We start from the raw sequence: 22,462 nt of genomic DNA on the forward strand, positions 1-22,462 counted from the left end.
AGGAATATGGATTTGCTGGTAAAACATTGAATACTTCTATTTAATTCCAAAGCTACTTGTTGCTTAGTTGCCTTTGGAGGTGCTGCTTAAGAGAAAAATGTAATTATAGAAATGAAACTGTTTTCCAATACATATGATACAGTAGGGATGATAAATCAGAGGAAGTGTGGAAAAACAAGATGACTTTATTGTCTAAAGTGAGTGTATGTATAACTTTACTGAGTATAGATATGAAAAGTCCATTTAAAATATTGTTTAACCTACAAAATTCTAGGTAAACACATGTAGGCTTTTAAATTTAATCTTGATTTTAGAGTGGTTTTACAGTAGTTTATTAATCATTTGTGCATTAGCTGTATTTTCAGTGGAGGTCCTGAGACCTAACCCGTGAGACTATCCCTAGATGGCAAGAAAGAAAAAGCTTCTTCCCACTTATGGACCTGAAAGGAAAATGATCAGTTTAAAATTATTCTGTTTCCTGCTCAGAATGTTGGACCTTTCACAGGTAAGCAGCAAATTCCTGTACTCTGGAAAGAGATTTCAAGAACTATCAGGAAGAAATATGGAAGAGCAGCAGTAGTTGGTGGCCCTGCTTTGGGGGGCAATCATACTATTATTAGGTTTTGGTGAAAATATAGTGGCATTCTATGGGAGGAGAGCTGATGGAAGATCTTGTTCTCTGGTTGTTTGCAGCTCTTTACTTAAGCATAGAAACATGTTTGGGATGGTCTGAGCTTGCTTTGAACTCCCCACTCATTACTGCAAAGGTAACTCCCACGAAGAGCAAAGCTGTTGGGTGTGGGTTTTAGAGCCTGAAAATCAGGATTAGTGGAGGAGGAGATCTGCATTGCCTAGTGACGAAACAGGGTGCTGCAGTCTGTGCCTGGAGCACTTCAGGAAACAAAACAGTATCTGCGTGAGTGTTTTACAAATGTTGCAGGTGAGAAATGAGATGGCGGAAAGCAGCACTGTGGAAAGGGACCTGGGGTCCTGCTCCATGACAAACTGGACACGAGCCAGCAGTGCCCTGGGGACAGGAGGGACACCCCTGTCCTGGGGCACCCGGCACAGCATCACCAGCCAGGCGAGGGGGGGGATTGTCCTGCTCTGCTCTGCTCTGGGGCAGCTTTGGGCACACAATACAAACCTGACACTGAGCTGGCAGGGAGCACCCAAAGGAGCCACGAGGACGGTGCAGGGCCTTGAGGGGAAGCCGTGAGGAGGGACTGAGGTCACTGGGGCTGCTCAGCCTGGAGGAGACCGAGGGGAGACCTCACTGCAGCTACAGCTTCCCTGAGAGGAAGAGGAGGGGCAGACACCTCTCTGGGGTGACAGTGGCAGGACCCAAGGCGATGGCCTGAATTTGTATCAGGGGAGGTTTAGGTTGAATATCAGGAAAAGATTTTTAACTGAGAGGGTGTTTGGGCACTGGCACAGGCCCCCCAGGGCAGTGGGCACAGCACCAGCCTGACAGAGCTCAGGAAGTGTTTGGACAATGCCCTCAGGCACAGGGTGTGATGCTCGGGGTGTCCTCTGCAGGGCCAGGAGCTGGACTCAATGATCCTTGTGATTCCCCTCCAATTCAGCCAATTCTGTGAGTCTGTGCTGGCCCTAAAATGGGCCAATCCCAATTTTCTGAACTTGTAACAGAGCCATTCAACTCCTTACATTTTATATTTACATATTCTTGTAAAACTTAGAAAAAAAAATCTGTTCAAAACTTTATTCTGAAACAGTTTTTACTCATTTCAAGAAAGGATTTCCAGAACTGAGGTGACAATTCAGCAGAATTCTTGCATAATCTATAGAATCCTTTTTATGTCAGCACCATAGCTCCAGTTTCAGGTAGCTTAAACAAGAAAAATACTGAGCCAAAGTATAATCTGGCTTCAAGTAATTTAAATAATTGCAGGCTTGTGAGGCCTTGCCAGGTCTTGTACTGCAGACATTTAGATCAGTGACGATGAAGAAATAATAAGACAGAGCTGCTGTGATGCAAAGCTCCATATTAGCTTTTAGTCTTTCTGCAAAGCTCCATTAACTGTGACATAAAAGTACATATAGATATTACTCAGTATGTCTCCATGAAGTTCACATACCATTAACTGCAAACCTAAACACACATGAAAAAAATCTTTTAGTATCTCACTTAAACAAATTTGTCAGTGGATAATGAAATACTTATTTACCCCTAAGCATTTTATACATCAAGTTATCTGTAATGTTGAATAGGAGTTTGAAGAAAGTTTTAAATAACATTTTTTCAGCGAATGCTTACCTTATTTGTGCTGTTTTCTGCCCTTTCTTGAATCCTGATGGTTATTAGCTCTTCTGATCAGTGGCAGTTCTGTCTAGCATCCATCAGTGTTATCCTTGAATTCAGAAATTTGATTCAAAGAACTCCATCTCCCAAAGACTTTGCACTGAAATGTGTGTGTTGTAGATTGCTTCCTTGCCTCTTACAGCAGTGGTTTCAAGTGTAAGAGCTGCTTTTCTTTCTTGCTAGAAGGAAAGAAGCTGGAGTAACTTCCCTACCAGGTTTGACTCATTGCTGTAGTTGTGTAAATAAAACATGTATTTTTTATTCTGTATGTAAGCAAGTGAAGTCTGAAGGTAAATGTGCATTAGTATGTATGCATATACAAACAGTCAAATGTATTTTTACCTAAATGGAACAGATTGCTTTTAAAAATAAACTGCTTACAAATGTACACAGGTATACATGTTAAACACCTGGAATATGAGTGCTTATAGGGGATTTTTTTCCTTTTGTTGTTTTTCATTTATTTAACTACAAAATGTAAAAGCAGCTGTAAAAGGGCTGTGACTGTCAAGGCAGATCTTTATAGCCACAATTCTTCAAGCTGCTTATTCAGCTCATTAAATTAGTAGCAAGGCAGCAAAGAAATGCTAATTTGCTATTTGAAGAGATCAAAATAGTTAAAGTTTAGCCCTCTTTTCTAAAAAGTTTGAAATAGAAATAAAAATTTTCAGTAAGTTTAATAAGTTGTTGGAAAAAAGACATCTGCCATGGATCTGATCAGTACAGCTGGATTTGAGAAGCAAAGCTATTTTTTGCATCACATTTGTGTGGCGATGGATCCAAAACCTTCCATTCCAAGCATAACTCTACACTGGATCCCACAGCAGCACAAATTCTGAATCAGAGATTCTGTACAAATTCAGGCACACAGAGCACTCATATTATGTCAAATTAACCAGGGCATGAGCTGAGGTTTCTCAGGGACAGTGTTATTTGCTAAAAGACAGAAAAAATAAAGTCTGTTCTAAAGCACATCTGTACAAAGGCTGTTTGTAGATGAAAATTTTGAACTGGGCTCACCACTGAAAAAAAAATAGCTTTACTGGGTGCAACTGTGTGTTTGTATCCCAATATAATCCCTTGCTTGTGTCAGCCTGTTTGTGATGCTGTACAGGGAACGAACTGAGCTGCCTGAAACATAAGCAGTTTTCAGGGCAAGGAAAGCTATTAATTTTCTTCCACGTTAGCTTTCAATTCAAAATTAATAGCCCTGCTGTCAGATTGCTGGTATTCTTGTAGTTACCTTTAAAACAGCTCTGCAATTCTGACACTCCTCATCTGTGTAAGTTAGCCCAGCAACTCAGTCTGCCTGTTGACAGTGCAGGCATGTCACTGCCACGTTCAGCAAGTCCTTGCTCTTGCTCTGCAACCCAGCAGGATAACACAAAATCCAAAAAAGGCAGGATTTGCACTGGAAAAATTACTAACTTACAAATCTGGAAGAGGCCCCTCATTTTTTTGATAGGGTTTCTCTTCAAGATAGGATCACTAACAAGTACAAAGTGTTTCACTAGCAGTCACACACATGCTTTATACAGCTTTATACATGCTTTATACCTTGACAAAGATAAGACTTCAGTTCACCTTGGCAGCCTTGCAGTCTGAGGCAAACCTTTTAACCTGACCGGTAATTTTCTGTGGCTTTGGAAAAATGAAAGCTGACCAGAGCCCAGAAGTTTATCAGATGACTTAAAACTGTGAAATTCACTTCTGAAGCCTATTTAATTATTCAATAGTCTTCCTCTGATAACATCAGGAATCTAGATTATCTATGGAAGTATAACCAAAGATGGGAAACAAAAGAAGAAATTGTAGTGGTGCATATTTCCTACAATTTCCACATTGCTGAAATACGAGAAGAAACAAGATTTAAACATTAATGTGAACATTCGATAAATTTAGTTTAGAGGTAAGCAAGAAAACAAAAAAAAAAAGTTATTTTGGTGCCATGCTTTTATTTAAATGAAAGGAAAAAACTACACTGTACCACATAAGTAGCAATGACAATATTTTACAGCACAGCATTTGAAAAAATATGGAAGCTATGCTCCATAGAAGTGGACAAGTAAGCACACAATACACTGTACATTTTTCAACAGTGCCCAATAAATCATAATTAAATAGCTGAATTTGGCTTTAAACAGCCAAATAATAAAAACTAACAGTCATACTAACATAAAAAAAAAATCAGTAGCTATTATGACTGTTAGAAGATGAAATTTTGCTCCAAAAACTAAGATGAGAGTTTGGCAATTCAGTCGTAGCAACAATAATAATACCCCTGATGAAAGCACCAGTGTGTTCTGGAAAGGTCAGTGATAAATACTGGCCTTTATGGAAAGCTTTCTTTTTTTTTTTTTCTTTTTCTTCTTTTTTTTTAAACATGATCCCAACCAAAGATCCACTGTAATTAGAAAATTTGCAGGCTTAAAAAGGAAAAGCATCTCTAGCTTTACTTTTCCTGTATTAAGTAAAACCTTATACTGCGAGCAATGAAATTTTCAACTGCATTATTCACATTCTACTTTTAGACATTGCACAAATCTTTAACCTGTTGACAAATGCAAATTTCATAATACATTCAGTTATATTTAAAATTACTCAAAGAATTCCTGTCACGTGTTTAAGCTCACTTTGATTAGGTTGATGCGTGTGTCTTTATGGTGTTGCAAATCTTCAGTTAAATCATAGAACAGATTTTAGAAATAAAAAGCCTCCCATGATAAAACTTCTTTTGAAGTTATTCACCATATGTGTGTCAGTTAACTCCAACCTCCTGGTTTCTTGAATCACTGTATATTATACACAGTTTCATATTGTTATTCAAGATGTTCCTACAATGGTATCTGTAGGAAGTGTCTAACAGGCAGAATGTGCAAACCCTCGTTCCCCCCTTTTTAATATTATTTATATCCTATATACACAATATGTATACACTTGAAGTATAAGAGTTACATATCCTGGTGATATACATGCAAACAGTAGGAATCAGCTAACCACAAATAGTTTTGAGCCACATACATATTAAACATGTATTTTAAAGTGTTTTTTCTTTTTTTTTTTACAGTTTTAACAAATATACATAAATATAAGAACATAAATTACAGTAAACTGACAGCATTTTTTGAGAAAATGTTTATAATCCAGATGCATCGATGCCTAAGGCCTTATAATAATTTAAAAAAGTACTGTTCTAAACTACTTAATGACATCTCATTCCTGTGCATCTTTTCTCTAAGTCAATGAGCACATCGTAGTAGTGAGGCAGTTTCTCTCAAAGCAGTTTAATGAGAGAAATACAAACATCATTTGAGTCTCCCATGAAACTGAATGGACTACATACTTATAGCACAACACTGTCTTATGTGAATGGAGTTGTCACAACACTGAAACACAACAGAATCACAAATCATTCAAGTCTTTTCCTGAGAATGAGATTTCCCTCCCCCCCAACAAATTCTCTGGTGTACGATGGTATCAAAACAGCCACAGATTTAGGGGAGGCTTCAAGTTTGTGTTTTCTTCTTTTTTTTCCAGAACAGTGCTATGTTAAAAGCAAATTATAAGAGAAACAAACACTGAAACGGGATAGTGATTCATAAAATAATCAAACACTGTTTTGAAATAAAATGCAGCCCTTTATAAATAATACTGAAATATGCCTAGAGTTTGGTTTTGCAAATGGTCATGTTGTAGATTTACTGAAATGTCAGTTAGGCTTTTTTGCCATATGTACTTAAAAATTGCTGTGTCACAAGACATCACCTGTTAGTGTCAAGAAAACAATTTATGAAGACACACTGAAAATTCTTCTCAGATGTCTGTTCCCTAGAAAACTGATTCAAGTCTGAGCTGGCAGATCTGAAGGCAGGAAGTGGCCTGGATCTTAAAATCAATGGGAATTAGATACACGACTTCTCAAAGATCTGTGACTTAGGGAATTCTGTGAGTCTCCTGAATATTTAGTGCTCTGTTAGGCAACATCAGGGATCTGGTTCTGAATGTTTCATGAGTTCTATTCTTTCCTTGAAGAAGCAGGACCTGACTGAGCGCTCTCTCTCCAGCTGGAACAGTGCAAAGCAATGAATGCACACTTGCTGAAACCATTTCAGAGACCTACCAAAACTTTCTGCTTTGAGTTTTACTGGTGTTATGAACATGCACATGGTCAGTCATGACATCTCAGATGGCAACTTACTGAAACAGAAATAATTGCATCACCTTTGCCCTGAGTTGTTGAATAATTCATTTGAAGGAAACTTCAAGCAGTTCAAAGGTTTTTCCTTTACTGTTTAGTTTATAAGCAAATCAATACTATTTAATTGAAAAAGAATTATAAATACACAGGGGAATGAATCTTGGTTTTGTTACAGCACACAGTAGGAGTCTTGGAGAATGGACCCATTCAGCTGTTATTCAGTGAAATACAATTTATCATTTAGTCTTTACTGCAAGTCAGTATGCAAAGTTCGATGGTATTGAGAATATTAAGAAGTTTTTCTTTAGTGAAAGAAAAATAGTTCAAGACAAGCACAAATACAAACATATAAGGCAACAGATGTAAAAAATGTAGTTTGAGTCACTAAAGAGGAACATTCAGTGCTTCAGTGTATCTAATCAAAATACAGAGCAAATATACTCTATATGTTGCATTAGCACATACAAATTTCCACACAAGTCAAACATTTCCGTAATCACTCATAATTATTCACCTAAGAGTTTATCTTCTGCACTCCTAAACACTGTGTTTACATTCCAGTTGGACATGATAATAGAACTCGCTGTCCAGTTATAAGTTCTAAGAGTCTTGTTGGCAACTAGAAATCTATTTCCTATAGGCAGTAAAGATGAAGTGCAAGTTTATCATAATTGTCTCAAGCAAATTTTTTCCCATCTACTATGCCTTGGTGGGTAAGAGTTTCTTAGGAGTTACTGGTCTCTTGGTTTGCCACAAATGGCTGTGAATGGTAATTGCATCAACACTGGCAGACAAAGTTTTGGCAGGTATGTGGCTAAATTGCTTCCTGTCAGAGTTGTATTTATACAGTCCTTCTATCATTTTCTTTGTGATAGATTTGGGACCTATTCCTGTTAATTTATTGATTTCTTCAGTATCAGGGCAGTACGTATACAGAGATCTGAACTGGCAGCCTGAATCCCGGAACAAGATTAAGAAGTTATTGGCATCAGATTTTTCCATTTCCTTTAAAAGAAAGAAAGAAAGAGAGAAAGAAAGAAAAACATTCAGAATATGAACATTGCATTGTAATTAGAAAACATTTCAATTCATTAGATTTCATTTTGAATCAGTTTTCTACCAGAGCTGAAACCTATGTCTAACTCTGTCCACTAAAAGACCTCATTTTCAATCATTAGAATGTGCTACGCTTCACCTATGTGAATTTTGATAGGGTAGATATCCATCTCAACCACAATCAAATTTATTTAGATAATTTCAGCTATACTTGCTTAGTATGCAAGTATACACTTGCTTAGTACCTCAAGAACAGATATCCCAAAAATCTTTTTGTAGACCAAATAAAACTCTTTTCATCATTCATTTCATCAAGCTGGCCTAACACTTGCAAGTTTGGGAACATTGACAAAGGAAGCTTGACACATGTCTCGATATGTCTGAAAGATCCTCTGGTGCTAAAATGGAATTTTGGTCATCCCTAAATCCACTCAAGCTTGGTCAAACCATGAAGTCAGTTGAAATGTATTGAACAAAAGTTCTGTATTAGCTGAAATCTTCACATTCCCATTCTACCTAACAGACCTGCAATGGGACACATGCTCTGAACACATACAGCTTCTATTAAGTGATGTATGCTTCACCCTAGAGTTAAGCATCACATTTTTGCAGCTATTTTTTTTCTGGGATTTCTGAGGGTCATTTTGCTCCCAGTTACTTAAACTGCAATAGTGTGTCCTGATTCCTGACTTGGTATATCCAAAAAGTGTCTGGAAAGACGGAGAAAGCAGCATCTAGACATGGATGCAAAAGGATTACAAAGAGAGAAAAGGGCAAGAAATACTGCTGAAGTTTATTCCAGAAATGGAATTCAGTCTGGATTGCAAGTGTCTGTGAGGTTTGATATCAATTATCTGTTGTATTTGTCATAGCTGGTAAATGGAACAGTCCTGCTGTTCTCAATGCTCAGACTCTGTGTTACTCCTTTTGCCTGGAAACACACTGTCCCTGAGCTCTTACAGCACTTGTGCATCTTCAGAAAGGTTTCTAGCAGTGTAAGAGAGAAGCCTGGAAGGCACCTTGCTGTAGCAGAAAGTCCTGAATTTGCCCTGTTGCTTGGAAACTGGAGAAGAGCCTAGAAGGGACATATTTCAATTCTTTCTGTTCTTGAGGGCACTGTGCTTTAGTTCTAAAGGTCCCAATCTGAGGATCTATATGTAAAAGGCAAAACGAATTTGTGAGCAAATTACAAAATCCTAGATATTGAAGTTCCCCCATCAAACAAGCAGTAACTATTAATTAAACATGTGAATTAATTCAGCTTCCTGTGCTGCATGCACAAGTAACAGCTCCTGTTTCTACAGCACGGGAGAACCTTTCTGCCTACACAGGAAGCAAGTCACAGAAGTTACTCAATCCCTTCACTGATTGCTGCCATAATCTGAGGCTTCCTTTCAATATTGCTATTTTGCTTTGTTTTGACAATGCCTGACTTTGATTTGACGTAGGTATTCGTACTTCTAGGGGAAATATACTCTTACCTCCAGGATCTTTTTCTTTTGACCTTCATTTACTTTTCCAGCCAGGCAGCAATGTGCCAGTGCATTCTGAATTATATACTTATTGGATTTAGCACTGGGTTCTTTGAAGAGCTTTGGTCCTATGCAAAAGGAACAACAAATAAACTAAATTAATCAATAAGCCAACAAAGAGTTACTTTGAATGCTGTGAAGCACTTCTGGTGTGGAACCACATAAAAACACAAATCCAGGAACAATACAGAATAAGGTTAGAGACTACAAATTTCACAAACAAGTAAAATGTCATTCAGCTGTCACTGAATTCACTTACAAATGTGTCCTTCATTATTAAATCATTATTATTGGCAGTCTTGGTAAATATTTTTTCTCTCAGAGGACCTTTGCTATGAACAACAAAACATTTTGCTTTTTCTAACCAAAATTTCAGTTGTCCAGGAGAGAGCAAAGTCTTTCTTTTTCTTTTTGAACACCTCTGATTTCAAGGGTGCAAGGTATAACAATGAGGCATGTGCAGTGCTTAGAGTAACTGTAGTCTGTCCTCTTTGGAATTCCAGAAATGTTTTACCCAAAACCAGGGATGAAAGATCTGGCCTTACACATCACCAGTTATTCTGCCTGTAAAATGATTTATCTGGTTGAAGGAGAAATCTCCTGGTTTAATTTCTGAAATGTATGTGTACTTGGGTCAAGACCATTAAGAAAAAAACAACACAAGTACCAGTTAGGAAAATAATGTACAAAGATCAATTATATTTAAGATTAAATCTCAGGTTGTCTAAGATTTGGCAGAAAAAACCCTAGAAAATACCTAAGCTTTTGCTACTCTTCTCACAAAGAAAGTGATATTAGGTTGGCAAAAGTGAGCTTTTATGATCCTGATGATGCAAGGTCTTGGCAGTATCACATGTGGTATAGTTAGAGAAAAGGGAGGAAAATACCATTATTATTTGATTCATAATATAATAAAGAATTAGTAGTCTGATCATAACGTTCTTAATAAACAATAAAGGATCTGTTAGGAAACAAATAGTGCAGAATATTTATATCTGCATTGCTAAGAAGATTTTTTGCTGTTGCAGTTTGGTTTTTGAATTTTGTAACTCCATTCTAAATTGAAATATGAGCACTTTGTGCCTTGCTAGAGACACTACTGAGGTACAGATTGATGTGTGAGCCCATGTGCTGTCCTGAGCCTGACTGCAGTTTATTGAGGTTATCACAAGTGCTATTGAGTCAGTGCTTTTATTTCGGATTTAAAAGATTAACCTTGTATTATTACCCTCTACTTTGAAGGGTAAAACTCAATCAAGTTTTAGCAAGCCAAATCAAGGTAACTGAAAGCTTTTCATGCACATAACCACCAACAGGCAGGTATTTTTCTGACTGTTGTCACTGACCTGTGTACTCTGTAGCAGAGGCGACTGAGGAAGTTGTAGATGCATTCTCCCAATCTTTTTCTCCGTTACGACTACCACAGCGACTTGGAGATAAAAATCCTTCCACAGATTCAGACCTAAACATTAATTTTAAAATCTATTAAGAAAATTCACAATGTTCAGCTGGGAAGCCTTCTGATATGAAAAGAAGGCAAGGTAGAACACAATTATTTGAATTTTAAACTATAAACTTAAATGCACAATATTTAATGCATTTTGAAAAGTTGGTCTTTAGGTGAGGTATATGTTAATTTTTGGGCTACATCTGTGGGATAGAAACCTAATAAATATTCTTGGTTGTGAAATAGAATTGCTAAGTAGAAATTCGTGTTACTTTTAACATGTACTGGCAAACCAATGTTATCTCATGTAGGGAACAAACCAGTTCTTGATAGAATGATGAATATGAAGTAAAAATTTAGTTCATTTATACTTATGACTGCAACAACTGGCAGTGAGAACTGCTGTATTTAAGACAGCAAAACAATTTCCCTTCTAGTTTTTGTTTTCACAAGCAATAACTTCTGGTGCTCTAATTCTTCAGGCTCCACTCAAATGTGGATAATTTTGCATTTAAAGGTCTAAACAAGATTGTCAAGTTTTTTCTAAATTATTACAAAATATTTAAAATATTTTTGATTGTGACTACTGCAAAAGCCAGTCAAATTTGCAGCTTGGAATAAAAGTTTTCTAAGTGAGAAAAAGGCACAGAACAAGGAAAAAAGTGGTATCAAAATTTCTGTGCATGCTCATTTCAGTAAAATCAGCAACAGATGAAAATTCAATTTATAATATATCCTACACCTTTTGTGATAAGCACCTGCATGAGGGAGGTGACAAACATATCACTGAGATTCTCTCAGTGGGATCATCAAAAACAATGGTGATGCGAGGACAAGGTAACAATATGGGTTTGGAAAGATACTGAAAATCCTTCCAACTCTGTTGCTTTTATAATGTTTTAGAAGTCTCAATCCCCTAAACAAATCCAAAGCCTGAGGAAGATGTACTGCTCATTACAAGCATGGTACAGCACTGTACAACTCCAGCTCCATACACAGGGGTGATCTCCTGCAAAGCCTGTGTAGATGAGCAACATCAAGCCCTTTGTAATAGCTAATATGGCTGGAAGGAATCCCCCTCTCAATTAAAAGGGATAATTTTTAAGAGATGACAAGAGATATTAGGCTAATTGGATCATTCATGAAAGTTTCTTATGTAATAACTGGAAGGTCAGTTCTTGAGAGATCAAAGTAATTAAGAAGTCAACTGAAGCCAACTGCAGGTTTGTCAGAGCTGATGAATAATGTGTAGTGGCCATGGAGACATGACATGCAATACCATAATATGTAGAAGTCCTTATCAACCCCCTTCTCCTAGTTTGCCTTTCTTCCCTATTTCTTTTTTATACAAAGAAAATAGTATTTGTGTGAATATTATCAAGTAGTTCCCAGAAATAGTAATTTTGAATGATAACATGGAGTTTGTATTAAAAAAACTAAGTTTTTTCTGTTATTTTCAGGTGGTTTTTAATGCAAAATTAATTCTAGTGTTTGGAAAAGGCTGAAGTCCTTGTGAGCAATTAGTAATTCCCTGTACAACTGCTAAAGAAAAAAAGCAGAAAAGAAACTTCCATGTTAAAAAAAGAAAAGCAGCTATGTAGTTGCACGTAGCACACAGGTTTAGTAAAATATCCACAGGTTGAGACTTAGATAAAAGCAGGTGAATTAAAGAGGCTGTGTGAACAGCATTTTGTTTTGACCTCATTTATACCTGCCCAACTGGTTTACATGGTAAAATTTGCAAAACAAATGACGATGGCTTGGTTCCTGAATGTCTGCCAGTGGGAACTACCCATGTCCCAAATGAGGAAAACATACCTGTTCTCAGATTACACAATATATACATGACCTCTAAAAAATTCACACTAGTTTTACATAGCTGATTATGAAATTTTATTAAATGAAATGGTTATTTTAGCTTTACCTTGGTGTTCTCTTGCCTGACTGCACACTCTCATTGTCCCCTGTATTCAGCGATGCCAATGAAAGACTAGATACTGAAAAAACACGATAAAGCTGTGAACCTGGATAAAAACAAAGTTAAAGCTTATAAACCTATGCAAGTAGGAGAGTCTGTTCATCAGACCAACACCAGCAGCTGGAAGCCAGTAAGAGCTTTTCTCCATGGGACTAACACCCAACCATGATATACCTGCATGCATATGTGCTGCACTTCATGGAAACATCTGCTGACACCCAGCCCTTGGCAGCCACCGGGGATGGGCTCAGGCTAAGCACTAATGGGAAGTGTGGACATGGGAATATTGGCACTATGCAAATCAAAGAATGCAATTAAAGTTAATAAGTCCTCTTGAAAAAGAGCTCAAGAGGCTTAATTTAAAGCTTGGGATGGATTCCTGGAAGGTGTTAAGGAAATACTTTAAATTACACAGGAAGATGGAGGGAAGCAGCCAGAGAAAATGTAGAACAACAACAAGGGTAGAGGAGGCTGTGACGAAAAGGATCACTGAGCAATCTGGTTATTTTTTGTAATTATAAATTGACAATACTTCTTCCAGACATTACTGCAAGTTCTTTTGCATCTGAAAGAATGCTGAGTTGTTTCACATGGTTAGTGTTGCTATGTTCTTAACTATACATGCAGTTGGTAAGTGAAACAGAAAAAAACCATGAAGTATAAAAGCAACTTTCAATTTTTAATTTTGTCCATATTGTGTGAGTTTAAGTAATCTTATGGTCACCATTTTATTAATTTATATCTTCATTTATTTATTTCTCTATCTCTTATCTCCCAACTTTTATTTAGTCTTAGCTCTACATGTGCAAGAGATTAGTGAAGAAAACACGGGTGTGTGTGAAACTTGCAACACATATTTGTCCCTCCACTGGGTTTTCAGAGCTAGCATTTTTGTTTGCTGATATATGCATGCATGCATAGCAGGTAAGTGACATTCATCTTTCCATTTCTATGCCAAATTTTGCTTTCCACTTTGGACACGTGCAGTTTCAATTTAGTACAGGCCACTGATAAATGCACGTGCTTGTTAGGACCAAAACCCAAGCTGGTGTTTTAGCATGAACAGACTCTTTTTCCCATAAACATTTGTTACCTGGTGGACCTTTGATTGGTGTCTTAGGTGATTCAATATGATCTCTATGAATAGATTTTGGACGTGGCTTTTTCTGTTTGATTGAGAGGGAACGTGGCTTTATGACAGTATCCATGTCTTCCATAAGCTTCAGTTGTTTCCTTCTCATATATTCCTGCTTAATAAATTCTCGCCGTGCTCGTTCATCCTCCTTCTTCTGACGTTCTTCTTCTGTTTTGCGTCTGAAAAATCACCAAAACAATTCAGCAGTGGAAACTTCAAATAAGGGATTTCAGCTAGCACGGTGAGGACAACACAGGCATCAGATTTTTGGAACTTCAGTGTTCTCAAACACCAGTAAAAGACAACTGCTTTTAAATTTTTTTACGATTTTCAGAGAGTTCAAACTTTTTGGGATATTGCTTCTACTAATACCAAATGCAGGTTTATGAGCTTCATTGCTGTAACTGAGTGAACACTGTGCACTCGTGCAGAGAACCCTGTGGGACACAGCTCCCTCAGACCTGTGCTCTGAGGAGCCAGCACAGCTCCCAGCCTGCGAGAGCTGCACACTGATGCCACCTGCTGTCCTGCAGGGCCAGCTCTGCACATCTGGCTCCAGCAGGAGATAACTCGGATATTAAGGTGCGATTTTTCGACGTGCAGGTTACACTTTTAACTAAACCAGACATTTTTATGTTCACTATTACTGATCATTTGGATCAGGACATGTAATGTTACCTTGTCTCTTCCTTCTTATGTTCTAGTTCTGCTTCCAGCTGCTGCTTTCGAAGCAAAGTCTCTCTTTCCCTTCTCAAACGCTTCTCCAACAACGCTGCTCGTTTCATTGCCATATCATTTTCTGCCTTTTGATCATCCTAGCAACCGTTTTTGAAGGAAAAGCACCAAAAATATTAAGATCTCTAAATTCAGCAACCAATTTTGCCAAGTCAGTAACACTTAATTCTGTACACTGGGTATCTTAACATACTCCTGCAGCATTTGGAATAAGTTTATTTTTGAAGATTTTTCTTAAGACTCTTAAAAACTTCATAATGGATTTTTTTCTTCCTGAGTCAAACAAAATTCAACACTTTGATACAAGAAAACTTTCCAAGTCAGATCCCACATAGCTTCTTATTTCAGCTTTGGAAGAGTCTACATGTATGAACATGAAGGTAATTATCACAAACCCCAATAATTATGCACCATATAAAAGGAACTTCTGAGCAAGTCAGGTGTTGTGTTACAACTGAGGAATGTTTCCAGACAAGCTAGGTCCATCTAAATACATGATACAAAATTTTGGGGTATTCTAAGATGGAAATAAGTCTAGACCATTGTCTTACAATATGTATTACGATACAGTTAAAAGTATGTAAAGTGTTGTATATAAAAGTATTGCACATTAAAAAAATGTACAATATAGCTAAAAGCCTGTCTGAATACACCCCTTTAATAAAAAGTCTCCAAGGAATGCTCCCAAATACAAACTTCAAAAGGGAGTCTCTACAGACTTAATAGATAATTCTTTAGCCAGCTGAGAGAGGGAGAGAGGCTCTGCAAAGTGCAATTCAAAAATGTGAATAATTTTTAAAAATGCAGGCTGTTATGTACTTCAAAAACTTTTACTTAGATTTGGGAGTGAGGTGGGGAAGTGAGGGTGAGATGTGAGCATGTTTAATCAAGATCACCAAAACATATGTTAAAAATAAATCTACATTCAGCATGCATCCTCCTCACCAAGACCTTCAGGCACTCTTCCGTAACTATGAACAGAAAGGGATACTCTACATGCTCAGAACTGCAGTATGGTAGAATCTCACCTCACTAATGATGCCAAATTAATCGAGTCCAAAGGATAAGCCTGCACATTTAGAGTTGTAGTACCATCTGCTTTGACTTTAGTCATCAGCAACATCCACGTTTCAATTAGAGATTCAAAAGCTCAACAACTGACATACACATCCACTAGTTCTCTTACCTTAAAAAAGAATCCACAACACACTTTCTGGTCATCTTCAAACTGTTCTCTATCACTCTCACCTTCATACTTCTCAACAGATACCTCGCTTTTTTCTGGTGGCTTCAAATCTGATAAGGAAACTTCAATTAAGCTAGCTGTTTTGGGAGCTGGAGGTGGTAAAATCGGTTGGTTTAGCTGATCTTCATTTGGGGTGAGGCAGACGGTTTCTGTGATAGGCTGAGATAATACTTCAGAAACATTAGATTCAATAGGCTTAATCTCCTTTTCCTCCAGCTTCTGCTCACCCTGTTTTGGCAATTTTGGTCCTTCCTCTTTTGCTACTTCTTCTGTAGACTTGACTTCTTTCAAAAGATTTCCCTTCAACTGAGGTTCGCTTACGTGTTCACCATCATCTCCAAAGCAAACAAATGATCTGGTCTGAATGGGAACCTGACTGGGAGAAAACCTCCTCAAACGGGGAAGACTGTCCACAGAGCGTGGGGCAGTCAAGGTACGGTTCAGAGGCGTTATTTTCAGTTCATTTGGCCTAGGAGTCCTTTGCATTTTAATGTGAAAGGAGGCATTCTTCTTGTTGGAAGATTGTGGAGACTGATGTGTAGAGCGAGGGGATTCCTGTGAGAAAGGTGCAACAGGAGCTGGAGCTCCTCCTTGCCTTGAAGAAGACTTAAAGTCCCGAATCTGCTTCTGAGGAGAAGGTTGAGGAGGGGAAATAACCCAAGCCTGTTGCTCTCTCATCTGCATCAGCATCTCCTGCTGAAGGGATAGACGTTGCATTTCTTGTTGTAGAAAGTGTAGGGAAGAGTTTAGTTTTTCAATAGATTTTGTATATTCTAAGAGATCTCCATCATTAAGATTTTCTTCTGAGGGGCTTGCTAAATTCCATTGCTTTTCCACATCCCCAGAAGTAGCAGGAGATTTTAACCATTTGCTATGAGAATTTTCTGGGTTTTCTTTTATTAATTCTGGAGTCTTACCGGTTTGGTCATCTGATTTTGGAGTTTCTTTTTCTTTCAACCGATTGCTGTCAGTGAATACCTTCTCATCTTCAGCTCCTGCTGCTTCCTCTCGGAGAGGTGATACCCCATCACCTTTCTTTTTCACAACATTGAGAAATGCTGTTCTTCCCATTTTCTGCCGCTGCTTTGTGAATGCAGCTTCAACTTTCTTCTTCTGTGCTTCAATGGCTCGCCTCTTCTCCTCTAGCTTCATCCTCAGCTGCACCATTTCAGAAGCCAGTAATTGTGTAGTGTCTCTTCCTTGAGGAACAGATGTCTCCTCAGGAATGTGGGCCCAAGCAACCATATGAGGGATGTTCAGCTCAGAACCTTCTGGGGTGGTTTTCTGAGAACTGCTTCCACTGCTTTTGCTATCTGTGTGATTCAGCTTCCTGAATTTCTGCTCAGCAAAGCTGGTCATTTTAACGCCTGAGCTCGAAGAAGCACTGCTGCCTGCCTGTGATTTAGTACTTACTGAGCTGGGACAGGGACTTAACTGATCTCTGTGATTGCTAGCCCGCATGTCATAATCCTGGAGAAATTTGGATGGCTCTTCCATGTCAGAGTCCATGCTTACAGTATAATCTCTCAAAGAAGAATCCTCATCCATTGTCTCTGGGATATCTTCTACATGTATTCCAGTATCTACTTCTGTGGTGTCAGTCACAGGACTCAGAGCACCTTTAGTGTCTGTGATTATATCTGGGGTAGTCTGATTTGGTTTAAGGTTTGAATTCAAGATGCTCATTTCCCGGTTATGAAGAAAGAACCCATTTGTAATTTGGTCTGTTTGCAGAAGTCTGGGAGATTTTTCAGTGTCATGAATTATCTGCAAAGCCTCTTCAATGCTCGGCGTCTCAATCTGATTGCCAAAATCATCCAGAACTGCCCTGTTTTGCAGAGCTCCGTTTGGAAACCTGTAGTGTCTGCTCTCATTGGCATTTCTTTGATTTGCATTAAGGGACTGATTGACCTTTGTGTTTTTAAGAGGTGTCGTGTCCTTTTCCTCTTCAATATCTTGACTCTCCTCTTCTCCATTTACTGGTTTGAAGGACAGATTTTTCCTAGAGTGCCTCGGCATGCGGTTGATGTTTCCTGACAGGCCTTCATTGCTCACAGATCTAGGAATTCCTCTGTTGGCAGAAGATACTGGAATGCTTTTCTCTTTGTCAAAAGGAATGTCAAACGAAACTCCATGTAATGATGACCTAATAGAGAGCAGAATAAAGAAAGTAACTGAGCAACTCATGGTTACTAATAAAAATAACGAAATATTTGTATTTGGTTTTAAAATTATTTTAAGCTGGTAGTAATAAAGGCACTGTTAGCTGTACTGTATTTTACCTAGCTTCAAATATAATAAACATGCATATATTTTTAGATAGATATTTTTAAATTGATAAATTGATATAAGTATAATAAATTTTTTAAAAGCACAATAGAATAGAACATGTTCTTCAGACTCAGCCAATGCTTTTGCTACTTTGGAACAAATTCTGGGCATTTTAGAAGTACAAGAATTACCATCATAGATCAGAAGGAAGATGTGAAAAAATACAGTTTACATCACTGTAAGTCTTACTATTTTAACTTTGGTTTAAATCCTACAGATTAAGAGTTTATGACGGGTCTAACCAAAAACTGAAACATTCAGCCTCGTTGTTACCATCCCCAAAATAATACAAGCTTAAATGCTACTGAGATCATCAGCCATGTTACTGTTACCACATTTCGTTCACTGTGATGAGTAAATATGAACATATTTAACACCAACAATTCAAATATCTGAAGTATAGCTCTTTCAGTGTAAAGAATAAGCTATTTATTTCTGAAGATTATTTCCTATTAAACAGTTTTTAATCCATGATATGGTGTATCTTTATTTTTCTGCTTTTCCAAGTAGCTTACAAGAGTTCTTATTACAGGACTCTGAAAATCCAGACTGCAGTGGAGCATTTCCTGCTACAACTCATAACCAAACCCCAGTATTTTGCAACCAGCCTGTAAGACTACTTACCTTTTTTCTTTGGGCCATGTCCCTACTTGCCCATCTACATAAGACATTGATGTGGACCTCCTGATGACTCCTAAGTGAAACAAAAATAGGACCCAATGTAACTACTGTGAAAAATGATTTTTAACATCACCTTCTGTTACTTTAACAAATTCATCTGCTTCACTACTCAGAACACTGCAATGGCAAAAAAGTGTTTATATACTGAAAATACAACCAGACCAACAAAGCCAATTTCATCCTGGATATGTATTTTACCCCTCGTCCTCAAAGAACTTACTACAAATCCTACTAAAATATACCAAAAATACTTGTTGTAAGCCATCTTCCACATAACCAAAACAGAAGTCAAATTAAAAAAAGCACAGACAATGCATTTGGTACAAACACAAACTTCCCATTTATACATTTTATAAATTACAGAAGTCAATTATGTAAATTAATTAATTTTTCATGTAAAGGTCTCCCCCTATTTCTGCATAAATGATGTTTGAATAAATACAAGCAGCATAGCAATTTACTTAGAGGATGACACCTTGTCTCATTGCCTCTCCCAGCCCTGTGTGAATTGTTACCTGGAACAGATGAATAAGGCTGCTGGGGTGTATGCAGTTGGTGAGGTGGTGTGTAAGCTGGACTTTCCAATCTATAAAGCAAGAGACATTAACTCAGAATTAATACATCAAACACCACAATACAAAAGGGCAACCAGTCACCCTGTCCTTGGCCAAGACAAAAACAGATTTATTTTTTGTGGTGGGAAAGAAAGTGAGGTGTAGTTCTCTTCTGGAAATATTAAATTATTAACTAAAAAGAGAACACCATAACAATCTTGGACTGGAACTAATGCAGGTAGGGCAAAAAGTCAAAAAGTTATTTTTCATACACAAACAGCTACAGAGCTGCTGCACAAGTTTTGTTAATGTACTTGTCTCCTGATTTATTTCATGTAAATGTCTCTATTAGAAGGTTCCATTTTTTAGGTTTGATTTCAGTAAAAAGTCTAAACAAACATGAGCAAAATGAGGCAGCTCCTACTGGCCTCAAAACTGAGTGATTGCAGCCAATATCACATACTTTCCATGCATTTCTATTTTCAGTTGCTCAGTTTGAAACTTCTGCTTTGTGTCTGGACTGCAACATGCACTAGAAGTGGATAAAGAAGACTTTGTGATAGACATGATTTTATAAATAAAAAATATATTCACTACTGAAGGAGTAATTATAGAGATTTCCTCTGTTTCTACTTACACAGATACTTTATTTGGTTTACAGAGAAGGTCTGTAATTGAGTAGCTGTGTTAATCCAGGATTGGATTAACATAATTCAATGTTTTGATCAAGGTGCTTTTTCATGATCAGAACAAAGACACATACATAAAGACACATGGATTTGTAAGTAAAACACTTCTAGAGAAGCCAGACTTCAAACACAGGCTGGATTAAATCCTTTCATGTTTTGAATTTTGTCCATTGAACTGAAGAGCACACTCCCAAACTCACATTTTTCAGTCAGAATATTTGTTTAGTGTTATTATATTATAAATACTCTATAGTGTAGAAATATCTCTAAATAATATTTGCAAGAAGGATATTCACATCAATTTAAGAAAAATACTATCTACAAAAGCATCTTTCACAACTATATATTAAGTTATTCATTACAGGTCCCCATAAATTCCTGATTTTTTGTGTCAATAACACTTCATGCTAGCTATGTGACATAGCTGTTTTAAATGGCATTCAAGATTTCTGTGAAAATTTTAAAATCCTAACGACTGTAAGTTAGCTTAAAAGAAAAGCATACTTTCCAAATTTAACCCTGCAGCCTGTGAAAATTTGCTACCATGAAGAGAATCTATAGACTTAATTCCCCTTGGGGAAAAGACTGATTCTGGCACCAAGCCTGGGTTCCATGGCAACCTCAGGCATCGTAACTGCTCAGTGCCACAGTCCCACTCCCTGCTCTGTGCTGGCGCTGGGCTCTCCAGCCAATCCTCTGAGTCATTTCAACAAGCTGAGGCAACACAAGAACATTCACTTTTTCCAACTGGGTTTGTTTTTTCTGTCTTTGTGCGCTGAAATGGCAACTCAAACTCAAGGGGGCAGGAATGCACAGTTGGGACAGGGAGGAAGGGCAGGACCACAACATCCTGCAGTCAGGTCTGCTCTGCCAGGGAACCTGCAACCTGTGTGCTGGAGTCCAAATCTGAAATGACTTCTAGGGCCCCTTCTTTGTCCTGCAGTGATCATCAGGTTGGATGAAATACCCTGCTTTATGAGGAGACATACAGCAAATGGCCTTGGGAACCTGTGCTTCAAAGGCTTTGTTCAAAACTACTGGTTCTTGTTCTCCTGGCTTGTATGCTCGGTTTATATGAAAATGAAATCATTGTCTACAATAGAAACACACTTTGGATGCATACAGAGAAAGAATTTGGAATCCCAGCATATAATGGTAGTAATAAATATTACTCCCTTATTAAAATCAGCATAGATTCCAAAACACTAAAAAGGTTCTTAGGAACCTTAAATCTCAAACCCAACCAAACTGTCACCCCTCTCTCCAAAAACCCCATCCAAAAACAACAGAAAAGGCTAAACAAGATTATCTGGGCTGGAAATCAACCATTTTCTAAATATCCAGTTAAAATGCTAATTTTATCCTTCTCCTCTGTGCCAGTTTAGACACATTAAATAAACCAAAATAAAAGCCCCAAAATTATAAATGTGTTGCAATGCTGTCTCTCATTCACTAGGTCCAGATGAGATCACTGGAAGGTTTTCTTTACCTTGACAAAAGAAAGATTAAAAAGAAGGCCTAATGTACAGTTTATGTCCCTTATCACAGAAGAATAGGTTGGAAAAGACCTTTCATGAAGTCCAGCTGTTAGCCCTGCCAAGGCCATCACTAAACCATGTCTGCAAGTGCCACATGTACACATCTTAAATACTTCCAGGGATGGGGGCTCCATCACTCTCCAGGCAGCCTGTTCCAATGCTTGACAACTCTTTTTTGGTGACAAAATTTTTGCAAATAAATTGGACAAAATATCCAATCTAAACCTTTCCTAGTGCAAATGGAGGCTGTTTCCTCTTCTCCTATCCCTTTTTCCTTGGGAGGGGGGACCAATCTCCACCTGCCTACAGCCTTCTTTCAGGCACTTGTGGAGAGTGATTAGGGTCTCCCTTGAGAAATTCATCAAGCGTATGATCAGCCACAGAACATTAGGGAAAGAGAATATTTCTATATTGCTTCCCAACCTGTACCAGGAATATTAACAACAATGTTTCACATTGTATTGGTGTTGTCTGGAATACAGTGAATTTTCTTCCTGGTGCAGTGCCGTGTTATGGATTCAGTGTGAGGGCACTGTTGATAGCACCCTGGTGTTTGAGCTGTTGCTTTCTCCAAGGCAAGGACCTCTCTGTGCCCCGTGCCAGTGAGGAGGTGCAGGAGGAGCTGGCAGGGAGTGTGGGCAGGAGAGCTGAGCTGAGCTGGCCACAGGGACACTGCAAACCGCGGCTGCTGTGCCCTGCAGCAGCTGGGGGAGGTGAACAGGAGGGGCTGAGTGCTGCTGGAGGGAGCAACTGTACTGTGCAACACTTGTTCTCCTCTCCCCTTTTCATTACAATTATTACTATCATCATCATATTTTATTTCAAATTATTCAACTGTTCTTATCTTGCGAGATTTACACTTTCTTTCTGATTCTCCCCCCTATCAGAAGGCAGTTGGGGTGGGGAAATCAATCACAGCATTAGTATTTCTTTTTACATATTTGAATTTCATGGCACTATAGTAACATAACCAAATCAAACTAAACCCATCACTCAGGGTATTTCTTGCTGTTATCTCA

At 38.0% G+C, this 22,462-nt stretch overlaps 1 protein-coding gene across 4 annotated transcripts in view; it reads right to left on the bottom strand.

Annotated features, from left to right (window-relative positions):
- Positions 1 to 6,592: 6,592 nt before the first annotated feature.
- The window catches only part of CAMSAP2 (calmodulin regulated spectrin associated protein family member 2), an 80,109-nt gene continuing 64,239 nt past the window's right edge, over positions 6,593 to 22,462 (bottom strand). For 2 of the 4 annotated variants that reach the window (XM_063407670.1, XM_063407667.1), the window contains 9 exons: positions 19,178 to 19,248; positions 18,606 to 18,675; positions 15,591 to 17,796; positions 14,348 to 14,484; positions 13,628 to 13,848; positions 12,481 to 12,580; positions 10,456 to 10,571; positions 9,059 to 9,177; positions 6,593 to 7,526 (listed from right to left, as the gene is read on the bottom strand). In XM_063407670.1, the coding sequence (XP_063263740.1) occupies positions 7,221 to 7,526; positions 9,059 to 9,177; positions 10,456 to 10,571; positions 12,481 to 12,580; positions 13,628 to 13,848; positions 14,348 to 14,484; positions 15,591 to 17,796; positions 18,606 to 18,675; positions 19,178 to 19,248 (3,346 nt within the window). In that variant the 3' untranslated portion in view covers positions 6,593 to 7,220. The remainder of the gene's footprint in view (positions 7,527 to 9,058; positions 9,178 to 10,455; positions 10,572 to 12,480; positions 12,581 to 13,627; positions 13,849 to 14,347; positions 14,485 to 15,590; positions 17,797 to 18,605; positions 18,676 to 19,177; positions 19,249 to 22,462) is intronic. The other 2 variants (XM_063407669.1, XM_063407671.1) reach the window with 1 other exon arrangement.

The sequence above is a fragment of the Prinia subflava genome, chromosome 10 (genome assembly GCF_021018805.1).
Source record: "Prinia subflava isolate CZ2003 ecotype Zambia chromosome 10, Cam_Psub_1.2, whole genome shotgun sequence".
NCBI classification, from domain to species: Eukaryota; Metazoa; Chordata; class Aves; order Passeriformes; family Cisticolidae; genus Prinia; species Prinia subflava.